Source organism: Pelodiscus sinensis, chromosome 23 (assembly GCF_049634645.1).
Source record: "Pelodiscus sinensis isolate JC-2024 chromosome 23, ASM4963464v1, whole genome shotgun sequence".
NCBI lineage: Eukaryota > Metazoa > Chordata > Testudines > Trionychidae > Pelodiscus > Pelodiscus sinensis.
Window position 1 is genome coordinate 11,497,852 of NC_134733.1, and position 25,497 is coordinate 11,523,348.

At 43.6% G+C, this 25,497-nt stretch overlaps 2 protein-coding genes across 8 annotated transcripts in view; one reads left to right on the forward strand and one right to left on the reverse strand.

Moving 5' to 3' along the window:
- MTOR (mechanistic target of rapamycin kinase) overlaps positions 1-25,497 on the forward strand; it is a 126,123-nt gene that overhangs the window by 27,228 nt on the left and 73,398 nt on the right. For all 6 annotated transcript variants that reach the window (XM_075906250.1, XM_075906253.1, XM_075906251.1 and 3 more), the window contains 8 exons: positions 1,389-1,556; positions 1,821-1,933; positions 2,358-2,520; positions 2,852-2,944; positions 3,716-3,862; positions 5,040-5,182; positions 8,936-9,098; positions 9,204-9,349. In XM_075906250.1, the coding sequence (XP_075762365.1) occupies positions 1,389-1,556; positions 1,821-1,933; positions 2,358-2,520; positions 2,852-2,944; positions 3,716-3,862; positions 5,040-5,182; positions 8,936-9,098; positions 9,204-9,349 (1,136 nt within the window). The remainder of the gene's footprint in view (positions 1-1,388; positions 1,557-1,820; positions 1,934-2,357; positions 2,521-2,851; positions 2,945-3,715; positions 3,863-5,039; positions 5,183-8,935; positions 9,099-9,203; positions 9,350-25,497) is intronic.
- ANGPTL7 (angiopoietin like 7) lies at positions 16,965-24,253 on the reverse strand. Of its 2 annotated transcripts, none has more exons than XM_006127038.4 (5): positions 23,667-24,253; positions 21,456-21,559; positions 20,891-21,085; positions 19,727-19,925; positions 16,965-18,561 (listed from the first exon to the last, which is right to left on the reverse strand). In XM_006127038.4, the coding sequence occupies exons 1-5, from the start codon at positions 24,043-24,045 to the stop codon at positions 18,392-18,394; spliced, it is 1,047 nt and encodes a 348-aa protein (XP_006127100.1). In that variant the 5' UTR covers positions 24,046-24,253; the 3' UTR covers positions 16,965-18,391. The 2 variants fall into 2 exon arrangements, with proteins under 2 accessions (XP_006127100.1, XP_006127101.1); XM_006127039.4 differs by having other exon boundaries at positions 21,456-21,556; positions 23,667-24,252.

A 25,497-nucleotide genomic window follows, 5' to 3' on the forward strand; every position in this document is an offset into this window, starting at 1 on the left:
TAGTTCAAGGAGGCCTGTAAATTGACCGGAACACACACAAGTGATAAGCCTTTTTATATATGGAAACAAAGTGAATTAGATTACTACAGTTCTTCCTGTATTTAATCTAATGTGTTGCTAGTGATGTCGATAAGCAAAAGTTTTTAAAATATAATTATTAAATTGACTGTCTCTTTAGAGCAATGTAGTCATATCCTGCCGAGCTGAATAACAAACTGCTTGGTATGATACATGCCTTAAAAATTAAATGAGGAACATTTAATATGGAGCATTAAGGGATCTAGTTTATTAAATAGAAAGATGGAAAATTTATGTTTTATATGTAGGTCAATATTTTCTTTAATCTGACTAAAAAGTACCAGAAAGTAGAAATAAACCTGGACCATGGAAGACATCACAGATTATTGATCTGCTTGTACTGGAAAGGTAAACAGCACATCCGTTCTTGACAACTTGTTTTAAATTATTTTTTAATCAATTTTTTACAGACCAAAAAGAAAACTTATTTTGTAGGTGGTAATCCTAGTAGGTTCCATTAGCTTGCCTGCCTGGCATAACTGGTGAGTTGGTTTGTGGAAGCCAAATGGGCAAGAGGCCAGAGAGGATTTATGTTTAAGATATTCAGTGATTCTCTTTTTGAAGCCGTGGATGTCAAAGAGAAATTAACACCAACCAAGCTGCTATGACACGTGAAGTCCACAGACAACTATCTTGCTAACCTGCTAATGTTTGAAACCTGGAGCTCTCTGAGAGAGCACTTACTAGATGCGATTTCAAGTTTAGAGCAGCTTGGAGTTCTCTGTCATTGGAGCAGGTAGAGGAATGGAAACCTTCCCTGGTTTCTAATTTTATTTCATTTTCTGATGATGGATTGAAGGAAACCAGTTATTTTCTGGGCTTTCTATAAACCAGTCTAAGGCTTAAAATTCCAGAGAATTTCATTTTTATATTAGGCATTTGATTAAAAAATCCCCGTGCCTCCCATTTCTTAGCAGTGAGCATAAGAGCATCTGGAACTCTGTTAGTGCTTCTTAATTGGGTTCCTTTCTGGGTTTTAAACACTTTGCCCTTTAGATCCAAGTACAGTTTTACTGGAAGATGCTTCAAGTCCATGAATATACAGCCATTCATGTTAGGGTGAAACCTACCATAAACAACCATCCAAGGGACCAGGAAAAATAAGTTGCCTAGAATAGATTGTTGACTTTGTAAGAGACCTTGGGAGTTTGTTTTTCTTAAGTTGCTTAAATGAGGGGATTGCCTGATGGAGGAGAAAGTTCTCACTATATCTGTATCTAGCATTAGCCTTATGCTAGCTCCTGGCTCCGTACTTCACACAGCTCAGCATAGAGGGGAAGCTATAATCTTTTCTATCTTTTTTTCTCCAGGACTTCTGGGTCATGAACAACTCTATACAGAGCACAATTATCCTACTTATTGAGCAAATTGTGGTGGCTCTTGGGGGCGAATTCAAGCTCTATTTGCCTCAGCTCATTCCTCACATGTTACGGGTCTTCATGCATGACAGTAGCCCAGGCCGCAACGTCTCTGTCAAGGTGAGTGATTTGGCCTGTGGAGGTGGTGTGTTGGGTACTGCCTGTCCAGGAGCAGAGTCTCTTGGGCCCATATCTGACTGCGTGGAAACAGGAGCTGTGGAGAAGCCCTGCTGCAGTAATTGCATTGGGATAAAATGGGTCAGTCAGAGCTCAGGTAAATGCCTTCTGCCAGAGCAGCTTCAAACTGGAGATAGGGTTACTTTAAAACATTGCTTTTTCATGACTTTATTAAGCTGGGTAGTATTGGATCATCTTTCCCTCCAGTTGTTGAATGCAATCCAGCTGTTTGGAGCTAACTTGGATGACTACCTGCATTTGTTGCTACCTCCCATTGTAAAGCTGTTTGATGCCCAAGATGTCCCAGTGGTTGCTCGCAAGTAAGTATCTGCCAACTCTGTGCTTTCTCCTCTCTTTTCCACTGTCTCCATCTGTCTGTGTTCCTCAGTGACTGCTGTGCACCTTCATAGCATAGATTGCTGATTAGTCACCCACAAGCTAGGTTTTCTCTAATCAGACACACACGGTACTTGTTATTTTTTAGTTGAGTGCCACAGCCTCAGTGCTCTGTTTCTCAGACACAAGCTAATAAATCCTGTCTTTTTCCTGCTGTTGTCTTAGTCATTGCCATATTCAAGCAGTCTTGCAAGTGTTGTTACTAAAGCTCACTATAACTGCATGTGTGTTTTTATTATTGCTGACGGCTGAGATATTTGGGCATAAGTTGCTTGTGGCTTTGTAATCAGCCCTCTCCTCTTGTCCCATCAGTCAAAGAACCCTTCCCTCTTTCTGCTCTGATTTCAGAGCTGCTCTGGAGACTGTGGATCGCCTGACAGAATCCCTGGATTTCACTGATTATGCTTCACGGATTATTCACCCCATCGTGCGGACACTAGATCTAAGCCCTGAGCTACGGCCAACTGCCATGGATACATTGTCCTCTCTGGTCTTCCAACTAGGGAAGAAGGTAATTTCCTTCTTCAGTGTGACAGCCCCTAGAGAGAAGGGAATTTCCTTCATGACTTTAAAATGGGTCATTTAACATTATTCAGCCTGGATTTTAGAGAAACAATGCCCACTTTTGAAGTCTTTCCAGTCAACCATTGTGTGTTGCAGTGGACTTGCTCATATGGTTTCTCCACAGCCCTGCAGGTGGCTTTTGGCAGCATGCGTTTTTCAAATTAAGCTCTTTTGGATTTTGCTTCTTAGCTAGTCAATTAAATGAAGCTGGAATCAGTGTGTGTATGTTAGTCTTGCTGAGACTGACTAACTGGCTTTTGACTTTTCCTCCTGTTCAGTATCAGATTTTTATCCCAATGGTGAACAAGGTCCTGGTGCGTCATCGAATAAACCACCAGCGGTATGATGTTCTCATCTGCAGGATTGTGAAGGTGAGTTGCAGCCATGTGTCTAGACGCAAATTCAGGTATGTTCTGTGCTAAAGGTACTGCAGCAGAAGACACAGGTAGGTTTCTTGCTGTTGCATGCAGAGTAACTGTTTCCATATTCTGTATAATGATATAGTATAGTTGGATATTTTGTGACTGAAACTGGAAACTTATCCGCCTTTTGAAACTTGGGTTCCCCATAGAGAAGTCTCTGAAATGGCTAGGAGGGATCTGTATTGATAATTGGTATCTTTCCTTCTCTCTCATATCTCTTCTCGATCATTTCCACCCTAGGAAAGGAAAGATTCTCCTGCCTGAGCCCAGTTTACCACAGTAGATCCCATGGTTCGTAAGCCAGGAACGGCTCCATATTTTCCAAAATAATTCCATTGTTATGTCCTCTCCCGGTCTTTAGCACAGTGTCTTTCTGGAGCTCTCATTGAAGACTGTGGGAAAAGAGATTGATTTGTGGCATATTATCACAGAGTATGACTGAGTATAGCTTCTCCACCCTCTCATGGTGGGAGCCAAGCTTTCTTGGCAGTTAGTGCTGAGGGGAATAGGATGACTTGAGCTCACGGATACCAAAGGTGTAATATGTAATTCTGAAAGATCAGCCTCCTAACCCAAATTGAACTTAACAGTTGGGCGCTTCTTGAGCTTCCTTTCACCCAGACAGCTGGCCTGGAGCAGAATGCAGGGGAGTGGCTATGCACATTAAAGGGGATCTTAATAGTAGCAAACCTAGCCTTCATCCTGAGCCATTGATTACAGGGCTACACCCTTGCTGATGAAGAGGAGGATCCCCTTATTTATCAGCACCGAATACTGAGAAGTAACCAGGGGGAGACACTGGCCAGTGGCCCGGTAGAAACAGGACCGATGAAGAAATTACATGTCAGCACCATCAACCTGCAGAAGGCAAGTATGGAGCTCCTCCAGTAGCTTGCTGCAGAAGGGAGAGGCTCTTGGTGCCATGAGCAGAATAATGTCTAGAACATCTGAACATTTTTTCAGGATTCTCTTCCATGGTCAACTGTCAAGTAGAATTGCCTGGTGTCAGGGGCCTTCTTTTAGAATTCTAAGTTTATTAGCAACTTTGAGGTTCTCTCGTGGCTTTAAAGGATGTCTTCTGAGCAGTTTGGATGCTGGACTAAAGGGCACCCCAAAGTAATACTGAAAGTCTCTTTCCCCATGTCCAAAGTATACATTGTAATATTTTTAACACCCTCACTATCACCCAGACTAGCCTGTTGTTAAAGGCAGCTGTGTAAAGTGCCCTCTTCCATGCTAGAGAGTTAATAATTTTCAAATGGACTCCATATAGTGCTTTATGGTTCTGTGAGTGGATGCATATCTAAGTATTTGTATGTGAGAGACTATTTAGACCACAGAGAAATAGTGACTGGCTCAGAGGGAAATAGCAGGAAAGTATTGACCAAGGGTGACAACAGTCACTGTGATATGTTGCCCTTTGCTTATACCGTAAGTGTAATGGAAGAATTGGGTTTCAGTTAGGACAAGTTCATGGCTACTGTTCTGCTATTTGCAATGCTCACACTTGGCACCTCTTCCCAACAGGAGACATTGGAGCTACAAGCCTGCACTTTGGATATCAGACACCGTAGTCTTCTCCATCTGCTCCTAGGAGGTCAATAGCACAGTTAACATTGGTCACATGAGCCGTGTTTGACCATTGGCTAGATTCAAGTGTGCATGTGTTCTCAGCAGGATGAGGGGCTGAGCTGACCCTGCTAATCTAATTCCAGACACACACTATTAGGTATTTCCAAGCTGATGCTTAGCATTGGCATACAACGCTTTGAGTGTTTCAAAAGAGAGAGAAGAGCTGCAGGTCTTGCTTGTTAAACATGTATCATGTGTGAGGGGAACATACTTTGATCACTTAGAAATGAGGCTGGACAGTTGCAAATAGCTCTGTGGAAAGAGAACTCCAGCAAGAAATGGAAGAACTGATCTTACCAGATGAGATGTAGAACTATGAAGTAGAAACCTTACTGAAGCACCAGATCCTCTTCTTTGGGCTCACGTAACGGTACTGGATCCAGCAACTAAACTATCTTGCTCTGTGTTTTAGGCCTGGGGAGCAGCAAGAAGAGTCTCCAAAGACGATTGGTTGGAATGGCTGCGGCGATTGAGCTTGGAGTTACTGAAAGATTCTTCATCACCATCCCTGCGCTCTTGCTGGGCCTTGGCTCAGGCCTATAACCCTATGGCTAGGTACAGTTATTCTGTATTTCCCATTTCTCCTTAATATGCTGGCAGCAACACACACAAGCCAAAAATTGTAAGGAAATGGAAACTCACATAAAAGTTGCTGAAATTTACAAATAAAAAAATTGTCTATTTGGGAGGCAGACGGAGGAGGATGTAATAAAATGATTGGCATTCCTGATTGACAGCTCCCTAAACTGCTATGTTGAGAGGGAGGAGAATCTTCAATGAAATTCTGTCTACTGCTATTTCCAGAATAGTAGAAGGGAATTAAAAGTGAAGCTGGAAAAACAAGGAAGTAAAAAGTAGTTTGTAGAGCCCTGCATCTCGGATAAGAGTCCTCTGGGAGGAATGGGCTCAATGTCACCACTAGATCTGGGGCAACTTGGTTTCATGAACAGCCTCCTGCTCATCTTTTCCCGAGGGCACATAATTGTCACTTCCCTGGGCTGGAATCTGACTTTTCTGTTGTGTTTCTAGTTTCACTTTCTGTCTAAGGGAATTGAGGCAAGAACACAATGGAAGGGCTGATAGCATGGCAAGAGTTTGGTGCTTGCTTTGTGACCAGATGCTGTGCAGGTGTCCTTTTCAGCTTTGCAAATGAATCTCAGTTCTGTGTGTTAGTATTTCCCTACTATTTCAGCCTCCCTCTGTGTGCCTCCATCTTCCCCTCACCACATGTGCACATAGAGCTTTGCCCATGTTCTTCATCCTCCCTGCAGCAACCTCTGCTGATGCAGTAGTGAGCACAGACTATGTGATAGCTTTGTGCTGTCAATACATGTCCAGGAAAAATATTGAGAAACATTTTCTCTGCCCCACTATTCTAGGCTAGAACCCAGATATTCAGAGCAGAACGAATAGAGCCACTCCCTGCTGTTCCAGCTCACCACCGTCCTATTGCTTTAAAAGATTTTATTTTTTTTAATTTAAACCTTTTGGGCATTTTGTACAAAAGACATTTCTCATTCCTGTGCATACCTGCATGAAGTGCAGGACTCTGCACAGAAGGAAAATAGTTTTTCAAAGTCATTGCTTATGCCACTAAAACTTCTTGTGATCCTGTAGTCTAAGCATAGTATTTGGAATTACACGGCTCCATGCAACCACGTGTTTTAATCGTGGCTGCAGTTATTCAGCCTTTTGTCCTAGTTAGGTAAGTAAACTAAGCTCTCTGCAAATTGTGTGTAAGATCTTCAACGCAGAGGTTCTGTTTTGAAGAAACGCCCTGTCCTGCTTTTTCAGAGCTCACGAATCCATCCCTTGCATAAGAGCTGGCAACCAAGCTACTGTCCTCCACCCCTAGTAATGACTACATGTGGTTTGTAAAGCAGGTTGGAAACCTTTATGCTGAAAGCACTGTGTAAGTAAGGTAATAAACTGATAGGAACAGATTGACAAATTTTATTTAGCAAATGTTTCAAATCGAGTTCAAATTACAAGTTTAACAGCTGTGGAGTGAATAGGGAATGCAGGGACAAGTTTGGGTTGGGGAGAGGGTGGATACATAATGAGCAAGGCCAGCAACATGCCACCTGAGCCTAATGCGCTTATTCGATGCCCTTTTTCCGTGTTACATCATGTACCCGGTGGGAGAGACCCACATATATAGCGGACCCACATCGCCCTGAATATACAAGTTGTGTCCAGTACATGGGTTGACAAGTACATATGCAGATTCTGGTGGACAATGGGTAAGGGGGAGGGAGTTACAGCAGGTAAGTTTTGAGATACAAACAGAATATAAGGAGTGTGTCCTGCATTGCTCTGGATTTAAATGTGTGGTTGTTTTTAGTAACAGAGTCTATATTTAGTTGAGGGTGCTTTCCCTTGAGAATAGGCAAACCGTTGGTAAAAACAAAGTCTATATTATTAGGATAAGTGCCCAACTCACAGTGTGGCCTAGACCTATGTCCACAGTTATTTTGGGGGATAGTAAATATATTATTACTTGGGGGATGAAGCCTGCGCTTTGCCCAGCTCTGACCCTCATCAGAATTTCTGTGGTGCCAACCTCTATGGGAGTGAAGTGGATGGTGCCTCTGGCTGTGTCCCACCTCGGTGGGCGGTTTAAGAAGTCCCAGAGTGTTTTGGTGGGGAAAGGCCAATGCTTTCTCAGGTCTTCTACATCCCTCGGCATCTTCTTCTTCTGCATCCTTGTCCTCTTCTCTTCTTGAGCCACACCTATTGGGGGGAACATAGCCTTCTGTAGGGAGGGTGAGTGGAGTGCCCCATAATGTGCCCTGACTATGTGGCCCATGATGTGCCCTGACCTCAGTGGGTGGTAATAACTCATTCCATATGGGGGGAGGGAAAAGGAGGAAAAAAGGTGACCCCCCCCCCAAAAAAAACCCCTCCCATAGTCTCTTGTGATATTTAGTCTTTTTTGGGGGAAACCAGTGCTTTCCCAGGTCTTGTGCATCCCTCCACGTCCTCTTCTTTCGCATCCTTGTCCTCTTTTTTTCTTGAGCCATGCCTGTTGTGGGGAACATAAGGTAATATTTAATACAGATAATACCAGGAATTTCAAGAAAATCTTATTTACATTCATTTTATATCCTATTTTCTGTGCATTAGAAATGAATAAAGCAACTAATTGGGGGACGGGTCTTAAGTGCAAAGCAACAGTCTCCCCAGTGATGGATTTAGTCTTTTGTTTAAGGTTTAATATGTTCTTGTCCCCCATAATCTCTCAAGAATCAACTACAGAAGAGAAGGCTGAGGTTGCATTTGTCAGTGCTTTAATCATCTCTCTTGTGAGTCTGGATTCTGATTTCTAGTACCTCAGCAAGCTTATTCTAACTCTTAAGCTTTATAATGATCCAAAGAATACTTTGATTCTCTACAGAATCTCTGAAACAGTTTCAGCAGCTGACAGAATGCTGAGGCAGCAGGTTGTACCCCTCATATCAGAAAGCCAGTTTGATGCAGAATTCTATCCTAGGATGGTGCAAAGCGTTTGTAAAATCCCTTATTGGGGGCAGGACCTGAGGTTCAGTTCACTGAACTAGAAAAGGCTCCATTCTCACTTTCACACACACACACCCCAACTAAAGACAAAAGTAAAACTAATTAAAATCTGGTTCACTAATAATTGTCTCCAAATAAATCTCCAGAGCAATTATGAGCATCCTAACTATAATCCTCAAATTCCCTCCTGTGAAGGGAGACTGAGGCAGAGATGATTTATCCAAGGCCACAGAGATAAACTGTTAGAGCTGGAATTAGAACTCAGGTGCCCCAGGCTCCTGTGTTCTAAGGACTGGTTAGACTGAAAGGCTGTCCCCAAATGCCCTTGTATTTGTACAGTATCTCTCACCCAGATGGTTCTTAAGGTGTGTTATAGACCGATCACTCAACCTATATACAATATGGAAAGGACTGTGTACTACTTAAATGTCATTACATCTGGGGTGGAACAGAGTAGATGTTTAATAGTGCATGGCCATACAGCACAACAGCTTATGAAAGGCAGTGAAGAATTCCATGTTGATCCAAATTAAAAGGCATAATGCAGTTATCTGTGTTTAGCATTTGGCAGGATTAAAATCTCTCATTTAAAAACAAAACAAAACCCAGAGCATCTTCAGTGACCACAAGTGGCCAGGACCTCAGTTTTGTAATAGTGTTGGTTTCTGCATTACTGAACAGTGACCTTGCACTGAACTCAGCAGCATAGCCCACAGCAGAAGAACAGAAGTTGGTTTCACAGTGAATGTTTAATCCCTTCCTCTAATCCTGTTTTCCCTCCATCCTCAGGGATCTCTTCAATGCTGCCTTCGTTTCGTGCTGGTCTGAACTGAATGAAGACCAACAGGATGAGCTGATCCGAAGCATTGAGTTGGCCCTCACTTCTCAGGACATTGCAGAGGTGACTCAGACCCTGCTGAACTTGGCAGAATTCATGGAGCACAGTGACAAGGTAAAAGTGAGCCCCCTGGTGCGGTGCAGGGATGGTTATCCTTACACACTCCCCTCCCCTCCTGCACACCCATGCAATTTCTGATTCTGACCTGTTCCTCTCCAGGGTCCGTTGCCATTAAGAGATGATAATGGCATTGTCCTTTTGGGGGAAAGAGCAGCCAAATGCCGTGCCTATGCTAAAGCCCTGCACTACAAAGAGCTGGAATTTCAGAAGGGCCCCACCCCAGCTATCCTGGAGTCTCTTATCAGGTAGTGTGACTCTCATCACTTCTTCTACCAAACTTCCCCTGCCCACTGTTCTCATTTACAGCAGACTTTCTCCATTCTCAGGCTGCAGAAAGAGCCATTTGTTGATTCAGTGTCAGACTTGAGGTCCTGTGTGTAGTTCAGCAGATTGTTTGCTTGCAAGGGGGCATTTGTAGCTTGCAGTCTACACATGCTCACCTGTCAAGTTCATTTCTCATTCTGTGCAGTAAAAATTCTGGTGAGAGCCAGCATCCAGGAGTTGGTTATTTGCCTCCCTCCGTGAGCTGTAACCTGCTGACGTTTTGCAGAAGCAGATCAGACAGAGTCCTCAGATGTTCCCTGGTTAGATGAGTACTTGGGCCATGGCTGAAACTTAGATGAAAAGTGTTTCTGCACCTTAAAGGAAATGTAGTCAGTGAACCTTAAGCTCAGCAGTTGATCAGAAAGCTTTCAGATAATGAACTTGGCCTTTATTTGCATTTATTGTTTCAACAATTTCAAATTGAGTTAGTTTGGTGTTTATCACTGAGATAATAGGAATTACTGGCCTTAAGGAAAAGCCAGGCATTATGGTATGTGCTTCCCACTCTGCCTCCTCCAAAACAAAGGATTTTCAACCGTTCTGGTTCTGAAGAGTTTTAGCACTATTATGCGAGTCTGCAGCCAGTCAGAGTGAAATATGCCACAGAAAAGTCTGAGTTTCCACCAGGTCATCCAGCCATCACAGTGGGTGCTATCTTTTTTACTCTTACTATTGTTATTTAAGCCAACATTAACAATTTCATTTGTGATTGTCTTTCTAAAATGTCCAAACCCGCATTTGTAGTGTTGCTGGCGTAGGGTTGCCATGCCTTCTGTTTTCCAGAATTGTGCCCTGCAAGCCTAGCTTGTGGAGTCCATGTGTGACATCCTGTTTTTTTGTGATGAAGTCATAGAGCCATGCTGTGGGACATGCCAAGGCGGCGTTATCACAATAGATTCATCAAAATGCTGACGTTTCTTTCTAGACTAGATATACTTGCTTCACCCAAACTTCCCATTGAAAAAAAGGCTCTGCGTAATAATGTTGCGAGTTTGCAAATAGTTAATAAAATATTATTTATATTAGGGTATGATATCTTTGCTAATGTTTTTGAAAAGACAGATTAAGAGGAAAGTAAATAGCCATATTTATTTATGAACTATATGGACTTATGGACTCCTGTAGTGTTGTGTTGCGATTAGCAAATTTTTAGTAAAACTTGGTCCGGTAGTTGCAGCAAAAGACATTTCAATATAACAAGCTAATAAATATCTTCGTAATCGACCCTCCTTGCATCTTAAAATGTCATCTGCTATTGAAATGCCTGAGGCCAAGTACAATATAAATTCCACAGATCTTGCCAATGTTCTCTACAGATTTGCCGTTTCTGCTCAAATCTCATCCAAAGCTGCTGTTGTAACACAACGTACTATGATGAATTTTTCTTCTGCACTTTTAAGCTTGAATAATTAGAGGTACTAATTAAGCTTCTGGTTGGTGAGGAATTTTCCAGAGCACGTGTTCATTAGTGGAAAATATCCCTGCCATTACTACGTTACTTGAAAAAGCTATTGTTTCTGACATTCTGCTGTTTTAGAGGCAGCCAATGAAAAGAACATTTAGCAATCACCTTTTACTTGGTTGTGTTATTTGACCTTCCTATTTTGTATCCTACATGTAGAAAATGCTGCAGTAAAGCTAACCAAAATGCTAAGCCAATTAAAGAAGTGCATATTTTTGATGGAGACCAGAGGGCTGGGAGCAAGGAGCTATTGATTGCTGCTGACCTGGGCTGGATTTGAACTGTTAGATTAGATTAGATTTAAGGAAAAGTATTAGAGGCTTTTGAATCTTTGACTGCAGCTGCAGTCCTAGGCTGTGCTGAGCTGTGCAGGGCTGCATTTCTATTCACTGCCTGGAAAGGGGCAGATTTAGTCTTGGCTTAGCTTTTCAAAATTCCGCCTGTCCAGTACAAATAACTTCTGTTCCTTTGGACTTGCAAATAAAATTTCTCATCACAAGGGTGGCAGAAAAGATTTTGTGTCTAATGTAGTAAAATTTCATGAGAGGCCTGGCAAAACTATGTTCGATTGGCAGAGCCAGGCTACTTTTGAAGTGTTGCCTTGAGAATGCACTGTGCTAGAAAGCACCACCCTGATGTTTCTCGTTTCATATTAGCCCAGACACTAAAGCATTCTAGGTAATATTGTCAAATGCTTTTCTTCCCCAAAGGACCTATTAGTGTCTCATGACTGATTTATTTCTCAGTCGATTTTAGCCATTATGCCTAGGATAGGTTGTCTACTCGAGAATTACCTGGCTTGCTTTATGTTCTGGAATTGGGGTGGGGTGCAACCTTTGCCCGCTCCAGTCTGATTCCAACTTTGTACTGGCCACAGTTCAGTCATTGTCAGCTTGAAAACGGTCAGAAATGAAATGTCTGAAATGTTAGCGACAAAGCGAGAGGCTGCAGGCTTTATTGCTGTAGCAGGAGGGGGGGGGGACCCACAGGCCAGATCCGGCCCACTCCTTCATTTCATCTGGCCTGTGGCACGTTTCCACACCGGGGGCTATAATCCCAAGCCTTGGCCCATAGGGGCTGGAGCCACAAGCACTAGCTCATCAGCATGTCCTTGTAGCCCCTGCATGGAGGGACAATCATGGGGAAGCTCTGCATGCTGCCTCCAGTGCCAGCTCCACATTTTCCATTTCCTGGGAACCACAGTCAGTGGGAGCTGTTGGCATGGGCAACATGCACTTTGCAGAGCTGCCTGACCTCTCCACATAGGGACCAAACACGGTAGCTGCTTACAGCAGCCACATGGAAGCCTGCCTTAGCCCTACTCAGCAACCTGAAGGAAGTGCCACCAGGCTGGAATCTGCACTCCTCATCCCCTCCCGCACCCTAACTCCCTACCCTAGGTCGGAACCCTTTCTCACACCACAATTCCCTCCCAGATCCCGCACCCAACCTGAACCCCCTCCCATACCTCCCTGTCTTATCCCCAGCGGCCACACTCCCAGCTGAAGACTTCATCTTCTCCCACCCCTCCACCCTCACCCCCCGACCCAGCCCTGAGCCCTTGCCTGCATTCCAACTCCTCGATCCAGGCCCGAGCCTCCTCCTGCACCCTAACTATGACCCTAAATGCAGATGCAGACATGGATCAAGTTTATATCTCTAAGGTCTTGTCTACACTGAAAAGAAGATCGCTGCTGCTGCTATTGATCTTCCGGAGTTTGATTTAGTAAGTCTAATTAAGACTCGCTAAATCAAACTCAGAGGGAGCCCCTGCCAGCATCGACAGGAGGACGGGAGCGTTTGCTTCCATTAGCTTCCACAGCATTTGCTGTGAGGACATGGCCAAGGTTGGCTTAAGGTAAGCCAACTCCAGCTACATATTCTGTGTAACTGGAGTTACGTACCTTAAGCTGAGCTGCTGGGTCTAGTGTAGACCTGGCCTCAGAGTGCCAAGGGATAAACTAGTGCATGTGCAAGGGGAACAAGAACATCTTAAAGCCCACCCCAGAGCTCACACCCCCAGCCCGAGCCTCACCTACTCCTTCACCTCTACCCTCTGCCTCGCCCAGGAACTCCCTCCCTCGGCCTGAACCCCTAATTTCTGGTCCAACTCTGGAGCCTACAGGAAGACCCAAGCCTCTGTGTGCACCCCCCTCCCGTGCCATGGGGCTGTGGTTGGCCTTCAACTGCTTTTATTCTGTGGGTCAATTACCCCGATAGAAAAAGATTCCCAACTCCTGCTTGTAGCTGCAAGGCCCTGCAAAGGGCAATGTGCAGCCCAGCCATCTGTGATCTCCATTCTTCTAGTGCAGGCACGTCTTCCTGAGTAAAGGCTGACTCAGGAGGGCTTGGTGCAGAGAGGCCAAAATGAAGTGCTGTTCACCCTCAGGACACATACTGCAGAGCTGTCTGAAACTCCTGACATGGTTAAATGGGACTTTTTTTAATATTGAAATTGAAGTTGCAGACTCCTAGGGAAAAAAAGGGGAACATGTCTGGAATTCCCCAAATAAGCACCACTTCTCCCACCTGTGTACCACCATGCCTGCGATAGCCTGGGTCCTGGCTCTGTAACCAAAGAGAGTGGATCACAGATCTACAGATCTTGCTTGAAACAGAAACTCTCTGAAATCAGAGTTTCAGATCCTAGATGGGTTAACTTGGTCCTTCTACCTTGTGAGGGGGATACATTATTGTGAGTAGGGAAGAGGTTGAGTGTTTTGGACAAGATCTTGCAAACAGAACTCTTATGTGCACCGCAGGGATATTAAAAGTCTCATGGCACTATTTGGAAGAGGTATAACTTAGAGGACAAAATCTATCTGTTTTTACCTCCCAGAAAATTGCTGTGCCATGTGCTGTCCACTGGTTGGTGCTGCCTTCCACAGACGGCTGTGTTTCTGCAGTGCTGTTTGAGCATTGCTTGTGAAGTTATTTGGGAGCATTCAGGTTCAAAGGCAGTATAACTGTAGGTGGTTATAAAACACAGGGCTTGATGGCCCTTGAGCAGGATTTAGTGAGGTGTTAATGGTAGAGCCCCTTTGTAGTAATGAGGGAAGAGACAGCTGTATTATGGTGGTTCATAATATCAGATACTAATAGAGCTGTAAGGGAACAGGTGGAAAGCTAGTAAATTCTTTCAAGTGCTAATGAGTAGATGCCACTGCAACACCCAATTTGCAGGTCGTGTGGCCATCTTGCTCTGTAGCAGTGGTCCTGACACATCCAAGAGGCAGCCACATAAAAACACCAGCCTCCTTTTGCCTTTCAAAGCCATTAATGATGCAGTAAAAACTTGCACATGCACGCTTATGAAGCTGTTGGAAGTGGCCGCTCATAAGGTGATGAACTTGTTCCCTTGCATGTCCACTCAGTTTACCCCTCTCCACTCTTAAGCCTTGTCTGTGCTTATCTGGAAGGTTGAATTAAATATGCGCCTCCAACTACATTAATTGTGTAACTGGAGTCAATGTATCTTAATTCAACCTTCTGCGCTGCCTCCACAACAGGAAGTCAGCGGGAGCAAATGCTCCCGTCAACGTGCCTTACTTCTCACGAATCAAGGAGAACTGGCGTTGACAGGGGTGCCTTCAGCATTCAATTTAGTGGGTCTTTACTAGACCCACTAAATTGAACTCTGGAAGATCGACCATTGCAATGTTGATCTTTCTGGTAATGAAAACATGACCTTAGAGAGGTTAGCTTGATCCATGTCTGCTTCTGCACTCAGAATCCCTCCTTGTTTGTTGTTAATGTGACTTTGCTTAGTCTTCTAATATGTCTCTTGAACTGTCTGTGCCAGTGCCTTGAGTGCCACTTTTGGAGCGAGTGGGTGAAGATTACCAAATATTTCAGGAGTCAAGGCTCTTTCAGTAAAGAAATAATGAGAGTTGGACTAGGCTTGGAAGTTCAGTTTTGGGGTGAACATCATTAGCTTTTGCCCTCTGAATGGATAATCTGTTAGGGCAGATTGGGGTGGGAAGAGCTATTCCACAACTCTCGGAGCGCTAGCTGCAAACTGAAGGTTTTGTGCCTTGCTGCAAAATGAAAGGCAAAGCAGAATAAGAAGGCTGAAAAGAGCATAAAGCAAAAACATGTGCACCAGCCTGCTGTTCCCAATTGTAAAGTAGCGGGGGCAACCAGCCTCACTCCCTGCTGCGTGCACCTGGCCATGTGTTCTGCTGTAAGTTACTTCCCAAAGAATGGCCAGGGTTTGAGTCACAACTTAGAAACACATCCTGCTTTCTATTAGCTTCCTTATTTTTCCTGCCTAGGTTGTGTAGGAGCATGATTCAGCTGTTGAGAGGTTCAGATTACTGAAGTGTACTGCTCCCAGCCAGCCAAACAATCATTTCAATTTGAGATGTGGACATGCCTGTGAAAGGATCGGTCCCCAGTGATACATAACTCTTTGTTAATCAGTAAATGCTAGCTCCCTCCCTGCCTGCCTCTCTGAAACCCATAACTAATTTTATTCTCTAGTCTATTCTTTGTGCTGAGGCTGAGACCTAACACCTGGGCTACATCTAGACTGGCATGATTTTCTGCAAATGCTTTTAACAGAAAAGTTTTTCCGTTAAAAGCATTTGTGGAAAAGAGCATCTAGATTGGCACGGATGCTTTTGCGCAAAAGCATTTTTTGCGGAAAAGCGTCCGTGCCAATCTAGACGCGGTTTTGGGCAAGAAAGCCCCAATCGCCATTTTCGCCATCGGGGCTTTTTTGTGCAGGTGCTTTTGTGGAAAAACTTGCCAGTCTAGACGCAGCCCTGGAGTCTTAGTTTTAAAGGCTCTGGCACTGCTGCAGAGCAACCTCTGCCTTGTGCACTGGTGGTGTTCTGGCCATTGTCTGAAACAAGGAGAATCAGAGATAAGGGCAGACGCACAAGCAAGTTTCTTATTGAGCTCTGTTAAATCTTCCTTCAAGAGATCACTCAGTGATGGGGAGATGAGGGAAATGGATGTGGGAAAGAAGGGTGTACTAGTCTGCAATATGCTATTAAACAGTTATTCATGTAAAGGATATGAACTATATGGAGGAACATTGTATAGCACATTGTGACTGCTACTGTAATCAGAAAAATAAAGGATAGCAAGGAATCAGTACCTTGGGTCCTGTATGTTAGAATTCTGCATTGTCTTGGACTATGAGGACTGTTTCCCTTTGAATTGGTATATGCCCCTTTTTCCCTTTTTCAATCAACGTATGAAGTTCTCTGGAGTGTAAGGAAGAGCACAGACTCATGAACAAATTGCTTTGGTCTTTATGTTGTGGATTTTTTAAGCTTTCTGAAGATGCTTGCTTTGGATTTATGTTTTCTTCTTATTTCACCTTTGTTTATTTTTAGGATGTTTGCTTCTGTGTAGCATGCTGTGCTGTTTTTGCCCTCTCTACAGTATGCTTTCATCCCTTTTCCTCTCATGCATCCCCTAGGATGCTTCAGAACTTGGTGTATTCTCCTTTCCTGACCTTAATCTCTCGGTCTCTGTGAATATTTGTATCAAACAAAAAGTTAAGGAACAAGACTTGAAGAAAACAGGCTTAAAAACAAGAGAGTTTTATTACAGAAATGGAAAAGTTTGGAATTAAAAAAAAAAAAAAACATTGCACAGACTGCAGATTTGTATTAAACACTGTTCCAGTTTCCAGTATGAATAGTCAACATATATAAGGCATCTCCCAGGAAATCTTTATCTCCCCTTCTGCATAAGATAGAACATTTTAAATTAGGCTCAAGCTCTGTTTCTGTTAAGTGAATAAAAATAGATATATTAACTATAGCCATCTTCTTTCAAAATATTCAAGCAACAGTGTGGCTGCAGGAGGAGTCCTTTGTTAACAATCCTTTTCAAGGCACTCTTACATGAGGAAATGGAATGCACTGGGTTTCAGCATGGAATCTAGGCAGTACTTACAAAAAATACTCCCCCTCCCCAAAACCTTTGTACCTTTCTAATTTTTTCTAGCACTTGAGGATTCTCTGGCTTGCATTAGAGCTCTGCTCCCATACACATTGCTTTGAACTTTCAATAATATAATGAATAAAGTGCTCCTTTTCTTCTACCCCATCCTGACACTACCCCATCCTGACATATGGGCAGCACTACAAAATTTACAAGAGGCCTTCTCTGGTGTGTTTTGCCTCTCTCTTAAAGTATCGAATACTGGTCACAGCTGCTGGCATTAGAGCTAACTTCATGGACCAGAGGTCTGATCTAGAGGGAGTGGATAATCCTATACTTGTAAACCATAAAGCAGAGTGTTAAATATTTCCCACATCTGGATTCTCTTTAAGTAACAACAGAAAGTTAAAAGCAGCTGGAAGTTAAGGATCAAGAATCATAAAATAGAGATTTGATGGAGTAAAGCTTTAAATACAGCTTGGGTTCCAGACACAACACAAATCACTCAAGGTTGCTTCTTTTAGTAAATAAGTAGTAGTATCCAGGATCCTTTACTGTTTTAGAGCCACACACAATCTCTATATTATTTGATCCCTTGTTTACTAGCACCTTCTATTAACACATCTTTTTTTTTTTCCAATTAAACATTAAAGGACTCTTCCTCTCTTGTTGTATGGAATACAGTGTCAATGTTAAAAGGCTTCTTGCTATGTTTACTCCCTGTATACTCCTGGTCTTGCTGATACTGTGATGAGGTGGCATAAAATGGTCCTCCAGTGTTCCAAGAAGAACACTGGTAAAGGTGAAAATCAATTCATTGCAGCTCAAAGACCTGCATCCTAGTCCCTCGTGTGTTTTCTAGTGTAGATCTCCCTCCTCCACATAGCCTACAGCAGATGGGACTCTCCCTGGAAGTAAAGTCTTGCATAGTTTTCCTGTGACTAGTGGCCAGAAGGTAATGAGACTCCAGGAAAGAACAAGTGCAACATGCAATTACCTAAAGCAACCTAGCTTTTCCTATATGAGGAGCATAGGTCAAATAACATGCACTGAATGAATGTCTGTCTCATTGTGAATATTTCCAAGAAGATGACTGAAGGGTTTGAAATAAAAGCCCATTGCTTTGTTTCTTGGTCTTGCTTGGCAAAATTCGTATCTAACCTCAATTAATCTAAACACTATCGAGAGGGGAAAACTGAGGGTAAAAGCCACGTGTTTCTTAAACTCTAACCGGTCAAACAATAGGGGCAACCCTGTAAGTCCCAGTACTAGTGTAACCACAACATATCCTTCCTGAAGATGCTGCTACTGCGGGATGTGGCCATTCTGATATAGTGTGTATCCTGTTTAGAGGATAGGGGGCAGGAGGGAGTTCTTTAAGAAAAGAGAACTGGGCTGAGCCATAGTAATGGTGCCTTTCCCCTCTCCCGTGTTTGCCTCAGAACTAATGTGTGATGCATAGTCAGTGTATATATAGCCTTTGCATTTGCACAACTTCTAGATGAAGTAAACCATTTCAATGGCTGGTTTTGAGATTCCAGGCTCTTTCCCCTCAGAGCAGCATTGTCACCTTAGCTTTACAATTGTGTGTTGGTTCCCCCTAGGGTTTGAAATCCTCTGGCCGGATCTTCATCTCAACTCTTTTCAGGGAGTAGGTTGAGCCATGCCAGCCATACCAAGTGATTCCATCCATGTTTTTGGTGTGTTCTCCTTTGCGATAGTAAACCCCATTCAGGTTGGAGTCTGTGCAACAGTTGTACCAGTATCCACCTTGCAGGAAACAAACAGAGAAAGTCTTTGTATAGGTAAAGCTGATGTTCTGTGTTCATCATGTGAACAATTGTCCTTCTGTAGGGAAGGAGTAGGAGAGGGGTCAGGGTGCAAAATTCATTCTGAATGCCTGTGCCCTTGGTAGCTGCCATTACTTTGGGCCAGGAGCTAAATTCAAAGCATACAGTCTGCTGAGCCCTTCTTCGAAGAGTTCAGAGATGCAGTGAACAGGGCAAATTACCCCAGTGATGTAGCCAAATTAGCCCAGTGTCTCTGTTTAAGTTCTTTTCTAAGGCACTTGATGCACCTTTAAAAATTTCATTTCCATTTTTTCCCTCTCTTCCCTCTTTGAAAACAAAAGAGGACACTGTTCAGTGTTCTTAGCTGGTTGGCTCTAATATGCATCTAAATACAATTTATCTGAAGGTTTACTTTGCAACTAAGGCAACAGTGGAAGTATAACAGCTGAATTCAGAAACTTTTCTTTTAGGGACTGTAATTGCTTCACCATAAAGCCTACAGAAAGGAAGACTGTCCTTCTACATATTGGGGCTGTATTAAGAAATTTAAATTAAAAGAGTGAGTTCAAAAGCACTCAGTTACCTTGGTGATGATGAGCGTAATATAAAAAGCTGAATAGAATATTCCATCTAAAGGCTCTCATTACAGCATGAATAGAGCAGAGCTCGAGGTGCATGAACCCCCAGATAAAAATAATTCTACAAGTTACTGCAGCCCATATTTTATATTTATTATAATACATTTATTTTGTGCCTTCCAGCTTTAACTTAATATAAAAATACAGGGGTAATTTCGTCCACCTCTGGGATAGCCAAACAGATAATTGACGCACGGTGTACTGAACAACTGTGTGGGTAGATCAAAGATTGGAGCAACCCTGACTCCTATAGAAAGTGCAGAGAGATCACTAATGTCAATAGCACACGGTGTGGCTCTGCATAGATTCTGTTTCAATTCTTAGACGTGACAGAATCTATGGTAAGTGACATGCATATTCCAGAAACAGTCATCAGTTCACTGATCTACCATCAGCATGTTAGTGTAGCACAATTGATCAGTTTCTCTGTGCAGCCATGATGCCATCCATATGCTGCATATAGTGTGGTTCGTTCAAACACTTGCCGAAGAGGAATCTCTGCCTTACCTTTACGGAGCTCAGCACAGTGATCCACACACTTGTCGTTGTCCTTGTCCTTGGTGCTGAAGGCTGTGTTGTTGTGGTACCTTAGGGAGTCGCGCCCTGTGTTGCCAGTGTAGTTCCCCAGAAAAAGGCGGTAACTGTTCAACTCGTTGCTTAGGGTGAACTGGTCATATTGTGCATAGCGAGTGTTGCCTTCCCAGTCCTGCCATGGGGGATTAAAGGGGCGAAGAGGAAACAGATTGTTAAAAAGAGTACTAGCCAGACTTTGGCAGTTGTGTTTACCTGGGAGGCATCTCTCTTCTCTACCCAGGAATGTTAGCTGAGTTTTCAATAGTAATTTCTCTTTTAGAATAGAGACTACAGACTTACCTGCAGGACTTGATTAGGGCAAACTGTAATGAACAAATTTTCACTTAGCACAGCAGTGAATTACCAAGGCATCATGTTTGTTAGCTGGTCTGCATTGACATTAAGCTCCATATGCAGAAATCTGGTACACTTCCTTTCCATCCAACAGCCTTATCTTAAATGTGAGCTATCTCAAGTTGTTGTTTCCTCCCTCAGAGTGACTTTTAGTTTCTGTGGAAGCCCCACAAACCAGAATATTGTCCATTACCCCATGCTCATCTCTCAAGGCCATACGCTTACAGCTACCATTTTTCCCGCCATAGACAGATTAATAACTAGCCAGCCATTAAAAGATGGGAGAAGCAGCTACTGAACAATGCAGAGCACTCCCTCCTGCCCATGTGCTGTCTCAGCAGCCCTCCTGTTCAAAGAAGTGAGCTTAAGTCCCTCTAATCGTAATTGGGCAACCCTGTGGATCTTTAGATCCCTATAAGATAGTCAGCAGCATAAGCCTTTTGCCCTGGGCTATGACTTTGTTCACCTCAGTGATGGACAGAATTTACCTGAGAATCCTAGAGTCTGTGGCTCACGCATGTTCCAGTCTGTATCCCAGTCGAGGTGCTGTTACACCAACAGCAAACACTGGGAAATATGCTTCTGTCCTGCCCCTAATGTTGCTGCCAAGTCCATCTCCCATTAGTCTTTCTAATCTAAATATGCAAATCCTTTGGCTTTCTGTAGCTGTTAAGATTGCACTTTCTACCAAAGAACCATCGCACTGGAAGCTTTTACTGCTGGAAATGAGAGCCTGTAAATTACCTCCAGCTCTACTCGCAGCATGGTTGGGCGTCTGGAGAGCCGGTAGACATTTTCATTCCCTAGCCAGAAATCTCCCCGGATGTTGCCGAATCCTTCCTTATATTGTTTCCAATCTCTGTTGAAAGAGATCAGGCCAACTTTGCGTCTCTGGATGATGGTCCAGCCACCGCCCTCTGTTTCCATGTCGCAGTACACCTGGAGCAAGAGAGGATTCAATGCTGACCAGTCAGCAGGGTTACGAAGTCCCACTTCCAATTCCATTGTATACAAGATCACAAAGCAGGGCAGGACACTACCCCAAACCTTATCTGTCCAAGGGTTTTGTTGGTTTGTGCAAAGAGGCATAAAAATCTGATTTGTTCTGAACCTTTCTCCAGTATACCCTCTCCATCCCTACCATACAAGATCCTGACTTGGTGCACTGCAGGGATTTTAAATGTAAAATGCCATCTCCCTCCCTCCTACGGTGTAAAAACGTGACTTCATGATAAGTGTTTTCAGAATGCACAGTACAGAAGAAGCTCTGCTAGCAAAGGCGTGCATTTTGCATGCATAGCATCCTTACCTCTATTTCAGGGCTCCCCAAGAATTCATCAGGAGGCAGCTTGTAAACACCGGAGATTCTGTAATTCTTCTGGTAAAGGGATGAGCAGTCATAGACAGCATCTACTTGAATCAAACACAGGAACTGAGAGGCTGAACAAGAGGGCCACCTCCTGCATGTGTACCCTCAAAGGTTTTAACATGGTTCTTGAGAGAAACATTCAAAAGGGTCATTTGGTTGTATTTCCAGTGAAGCGTGAAACAGTGGGAAAAACTCCCTGAGGTGTGATGTGTGCATGGGGCTGCTCCCCTACTTATGAGCTGTAGGGCAGCAGTGCTGGTGCTGCTCAGGGTTGCATGTGAGAGAGAGGTTGTAGTGTTGGGACTTTTGGAGCTTGATGTGGGATTTCTAAGCCTTTTGTCTTGAGCCCCCAAACAGAAAATTCTCCTTCTAGGAACTCAGAAGCCCTTGCAATGAGACACTTGTTAAAATGAGAGTTCTGATCAGATTGGTGCTGAATGGTGGATATGAGGCCTTGAAGCAAATCACAAAACCCCACTGCATGTATAGGGTTAGGGACGATATTAGCAGGTGCTGAAATAATCCAGTACTGCAACAGTTAGAAATATTGTCATGCACTTTAAAAGGTCTTTCCACTACTCAAATGAAGCTCTCACCCTTTCTGTGGCTGCTTAGCACAATAGGATGGAATTAATATTATGGCACTCAGGAAAATGCTGAATGTAAATTGCCATCTCTGGCTTTGAGATAAAATATACAAAGCAGTGGCTCTTTGCTTGGCTTTGGAGGGCAGTATTAGCACTTTACAGCATGCAGTGTTCCCTTTCCTCCCGCCCATCAAGGGAAAGCAGCACACTCCTGCTCTGAAGAGAGGAAATACCTGGTGCTCACTGGTGAGCCCTCTGGCCTCCTCGGAAGCGATCAGGGGATGACAGAATGACCAGGCTGTTCTGATCATGTGATTTGGCAGTTTAGCTGAGTTTGAATAAAACACATTGCACAATAGTTTCGGTGTCGTGGCTTGTGATGGGGAGATAGCATTTAGTTTATTTGAATCTATCTTGCCAGCTCCCCTTCCTCTCTGGATAGGAATTGATGGAGGGCAGATAGTGCACACAGCTGCTTTTATGGGAGGGGAGAGGAGTTAGCTGAGGTGAGGATTTATCCCTGCTGACTTTTTTTTTTCAGTATATTGCTGGGTGAACGATTTTCACCTGGTAGCATGACTTCCCTGCATCTGGCAGTTTAAGTCCCTACTTGGCTGGCTTTCTGTGTGCTGCTTTATTTCACAAAACCACATTGCAGCATTACTATACCCCAATGAGACTCATTACAGTAAAACCTTTGTGCTTATTTAAGACAATATAAATAATGAGCATTGTTTCCAAACTGACAACATTACACATTTTCCTTATGTAGAGCTTAGTAAATACTGGTGGTTTAAGTTTTTTCCATGGAAAACAGACCCCAAATTAAGATGTGTAGCATATAAACCCCGCCCAAGGCATAGTAGTCTTTATAGGGGAGTTTAACCTTGTTGGAATGGTCTCCCTCATTATTTCCAAAGCATATATGCTGTCAGACTTTCCTGTGTTGCCATACCAGAGAAGGAGGGAGAATGTTCTGCTCCTGAAATATATTTTGAGAGAATTATATCAGGGCTTTTGCATACTCTACAACCTTGGATTTCTGAGAATTATTATTCAAAAGGAGTTGGGTTTTTTTATTTTATTCTGGCTAGACAAGCATAAAGATGGCATTGCATCTGCAAAGGTGGTTAGAAGTGCCTCCTATTGTTTAACCAACCTCTGAGCCCCTACCAACAGTCTGGATGATCAGGGAAAATTATTGCCAGAGACTCTCCCATGCAAACTGCCTGCCTCTCTGTGTAGATTGAGACCCTAGTACTTGCGGGAGGGTATTAAATGAGTCCATCCCCCAGCAATTGCTGGATTTGTACTGCTCCCCCAACTCCTAACAGCAATCCTGTCTGATATTAAACTGCTAACTGGATCTGTGGATTTCTGGCAAAATAAACCTGTCAGCTTTATGTTCTGTTGTGTCTGCAGAGCTGCAGTGGGTAGACTGGCATTCAGCAGGCACAGTCTCCAGCTGTGTTAATGGGACATGCTAGCATGGTTTAAAAGTTGGTGGTTAGCTAGAGCTCTACTTTAAGAGGCGCGTATGGGAGCTTGGAGGCTCCATTCTTACCAGCTGAGGTTTGTGTGACGGTCTGGGCTGCCTGCAGCTGCATGTTGTCTATCTGGCTGTTAATTTCAGAGTATTTGCTCTCGACATCGATGAGCCGGGACTCCATCTGCTGGGTGCTCCCTTTCAGCTCCATCACCTGCATGTCCACAATCATATACCCAACTTCCTGCTTCTTGCTCAGCTCCCCCAGCATGGCGCTCACGTTGGCTATCTGCAGCTTGAGCTCTCTTATCTCGTCACAGCAGCCCGTCATTTTGAGCTGGGTGTTCCCATTGACCGTTCTCCTCTTGGAAGGCTTCTGTAGCAACGCCGGATAGATGGCCAAGGACAAGGTGAAAACACAGAGCCATGCCAGTTGCATAGTGACTTTCACTGGCATTTTCTCTCTCTGCAGTGAGAACTCCTGACTTCTCTGAGTGAGTTAATTGCAGATGCCGTGAGCACAGTGGGGCACCTATGAAACTCTTCTGAAAGTGCTACAGCACACGGGTGCCCAAACTCTGTTTCTCTCCCCCCTCTCTCAGTGGAGGTGGAGTTTAAAGGAACTTCTGCAGCCCTTCCCCGTAGGAGTCTGTGCACTCTGGAAGTCTCTGTCTCCGCATCTTAAATATCCTTTTTCTCCTGTGTACCTCCACCCCCCTGCATCCATACACAGCATTCAAGCCCCTCCCAACTAATCTGTTCATATCAAGTGCCTACCGGCTGAAATCAACACAGACTTAGGCCAAAGAAAGGGTGGGGGGAGACTTCCCTCCACTCAATTCTGCCCTGAGGGATGGGAGAGAGGGCTAGGAATTTATGGGAGTTTCCTACTGGGTTTTAGCCCTTTCAGTGACTGGTAGAACAGAGAACATAACAGCATTGGAGGTCAGGACACAAGAGGGCTCTCTAACTGGGGTGATTTTGTAACAGTTTGAACAAGGTGACTCTGGGGAATGCTCCTGGCTCTGACAGTCCTATTTAAAGTATTCGGCATGAGCTGTATCTGTACTTTTTTGTTTTGTTTCAATATAGACACCATTTTAGCCATACCTTCCTATTAGCGGCTAATCTTCCTCTCTCCAGAGAATCCATCGTTCCTGGAATATGCATCTTGTAGAATTTGGAATTGTTCATTTTAGAGAGGAGATGACTAAGAGGGAGTAGAGAATGATGCCTGTTTAGAGCAGGTAAATCATGTTCCTCTTTTTACCCTTTCTCATAATGCAAGAGTAATGGGCTTAAAGTGCAGCAGGGGAGGTTTAGATTGGACATTAGGAAAAAATTCCTAACTGTCAGGGTGGTCAAATATTGGAATAAATTGCCAAGGGAGGTGGTGGAATCTCCCTCTCTGGAGATATTTAAGAACAGGTTAGATAGACATCTGTCAGGGATGGTGTAGACGGAGCTTGATCCTGCCTTGAGGGCGGCGGGCTGGACTCGATGACCTCTCGAGGTCCCTTCCAGTCCTATTATTCTATGATTCTAAGATCATGGGGACGTTCTGTGACACTGAAAAGCAGCACTTTTAACACTGACAAAAGGAAATGCTTTTTTTACCCAACATATGATGAGCTGGTGTTGAGGCCAGAATTCTAACAGGATTTTGAGAAAGAATTAGATATTGATGTGGATAAATAGTGCAACCAGAGTTTTATATGTAATATAGGATTTAAAATTAATTTTATAAACCCTCATACATCAGGGTAATAAAACGAACATTAGCTGTTGGGATTAAGGAGAACCTTTCCTTACCATAGATTATTCCATAACTGTCAACCACAAGGATTCTCCCTCTGAAGCATCTGTGGTTTGCTGCTGTCAGAGGCAGGATAAGGGAATAGATGGACCA

What these genes read in the sequence shown, in the direction of transcription:
- ANGPTL7 (XM_006127038.4), bottom strand. Translation starts at nt 24,045, where the DNA reads ATGCCAGTGAAAGTCACTATGCAACTGGCATGGCTCTGTGTTTTCACC. An exon ending in CGTCACACAAACCTCAGCTG is followed by an intron (nt 21,560 to 23,666) that starts GTAAGAATGGAG and finishes GTTTGATTCAAG; the next exon opens with TAGATGCTGTCTATGACTGC. An exon ending in CTGTGCTGAGCTCCGTAAAG is followed by an intron (nt 18,562 to 19,726) that starts GTAAGGCAGAGA and finishes GTTTCCTGCAAG; the next exon opens with GTGGATACTGGTACAACTGT.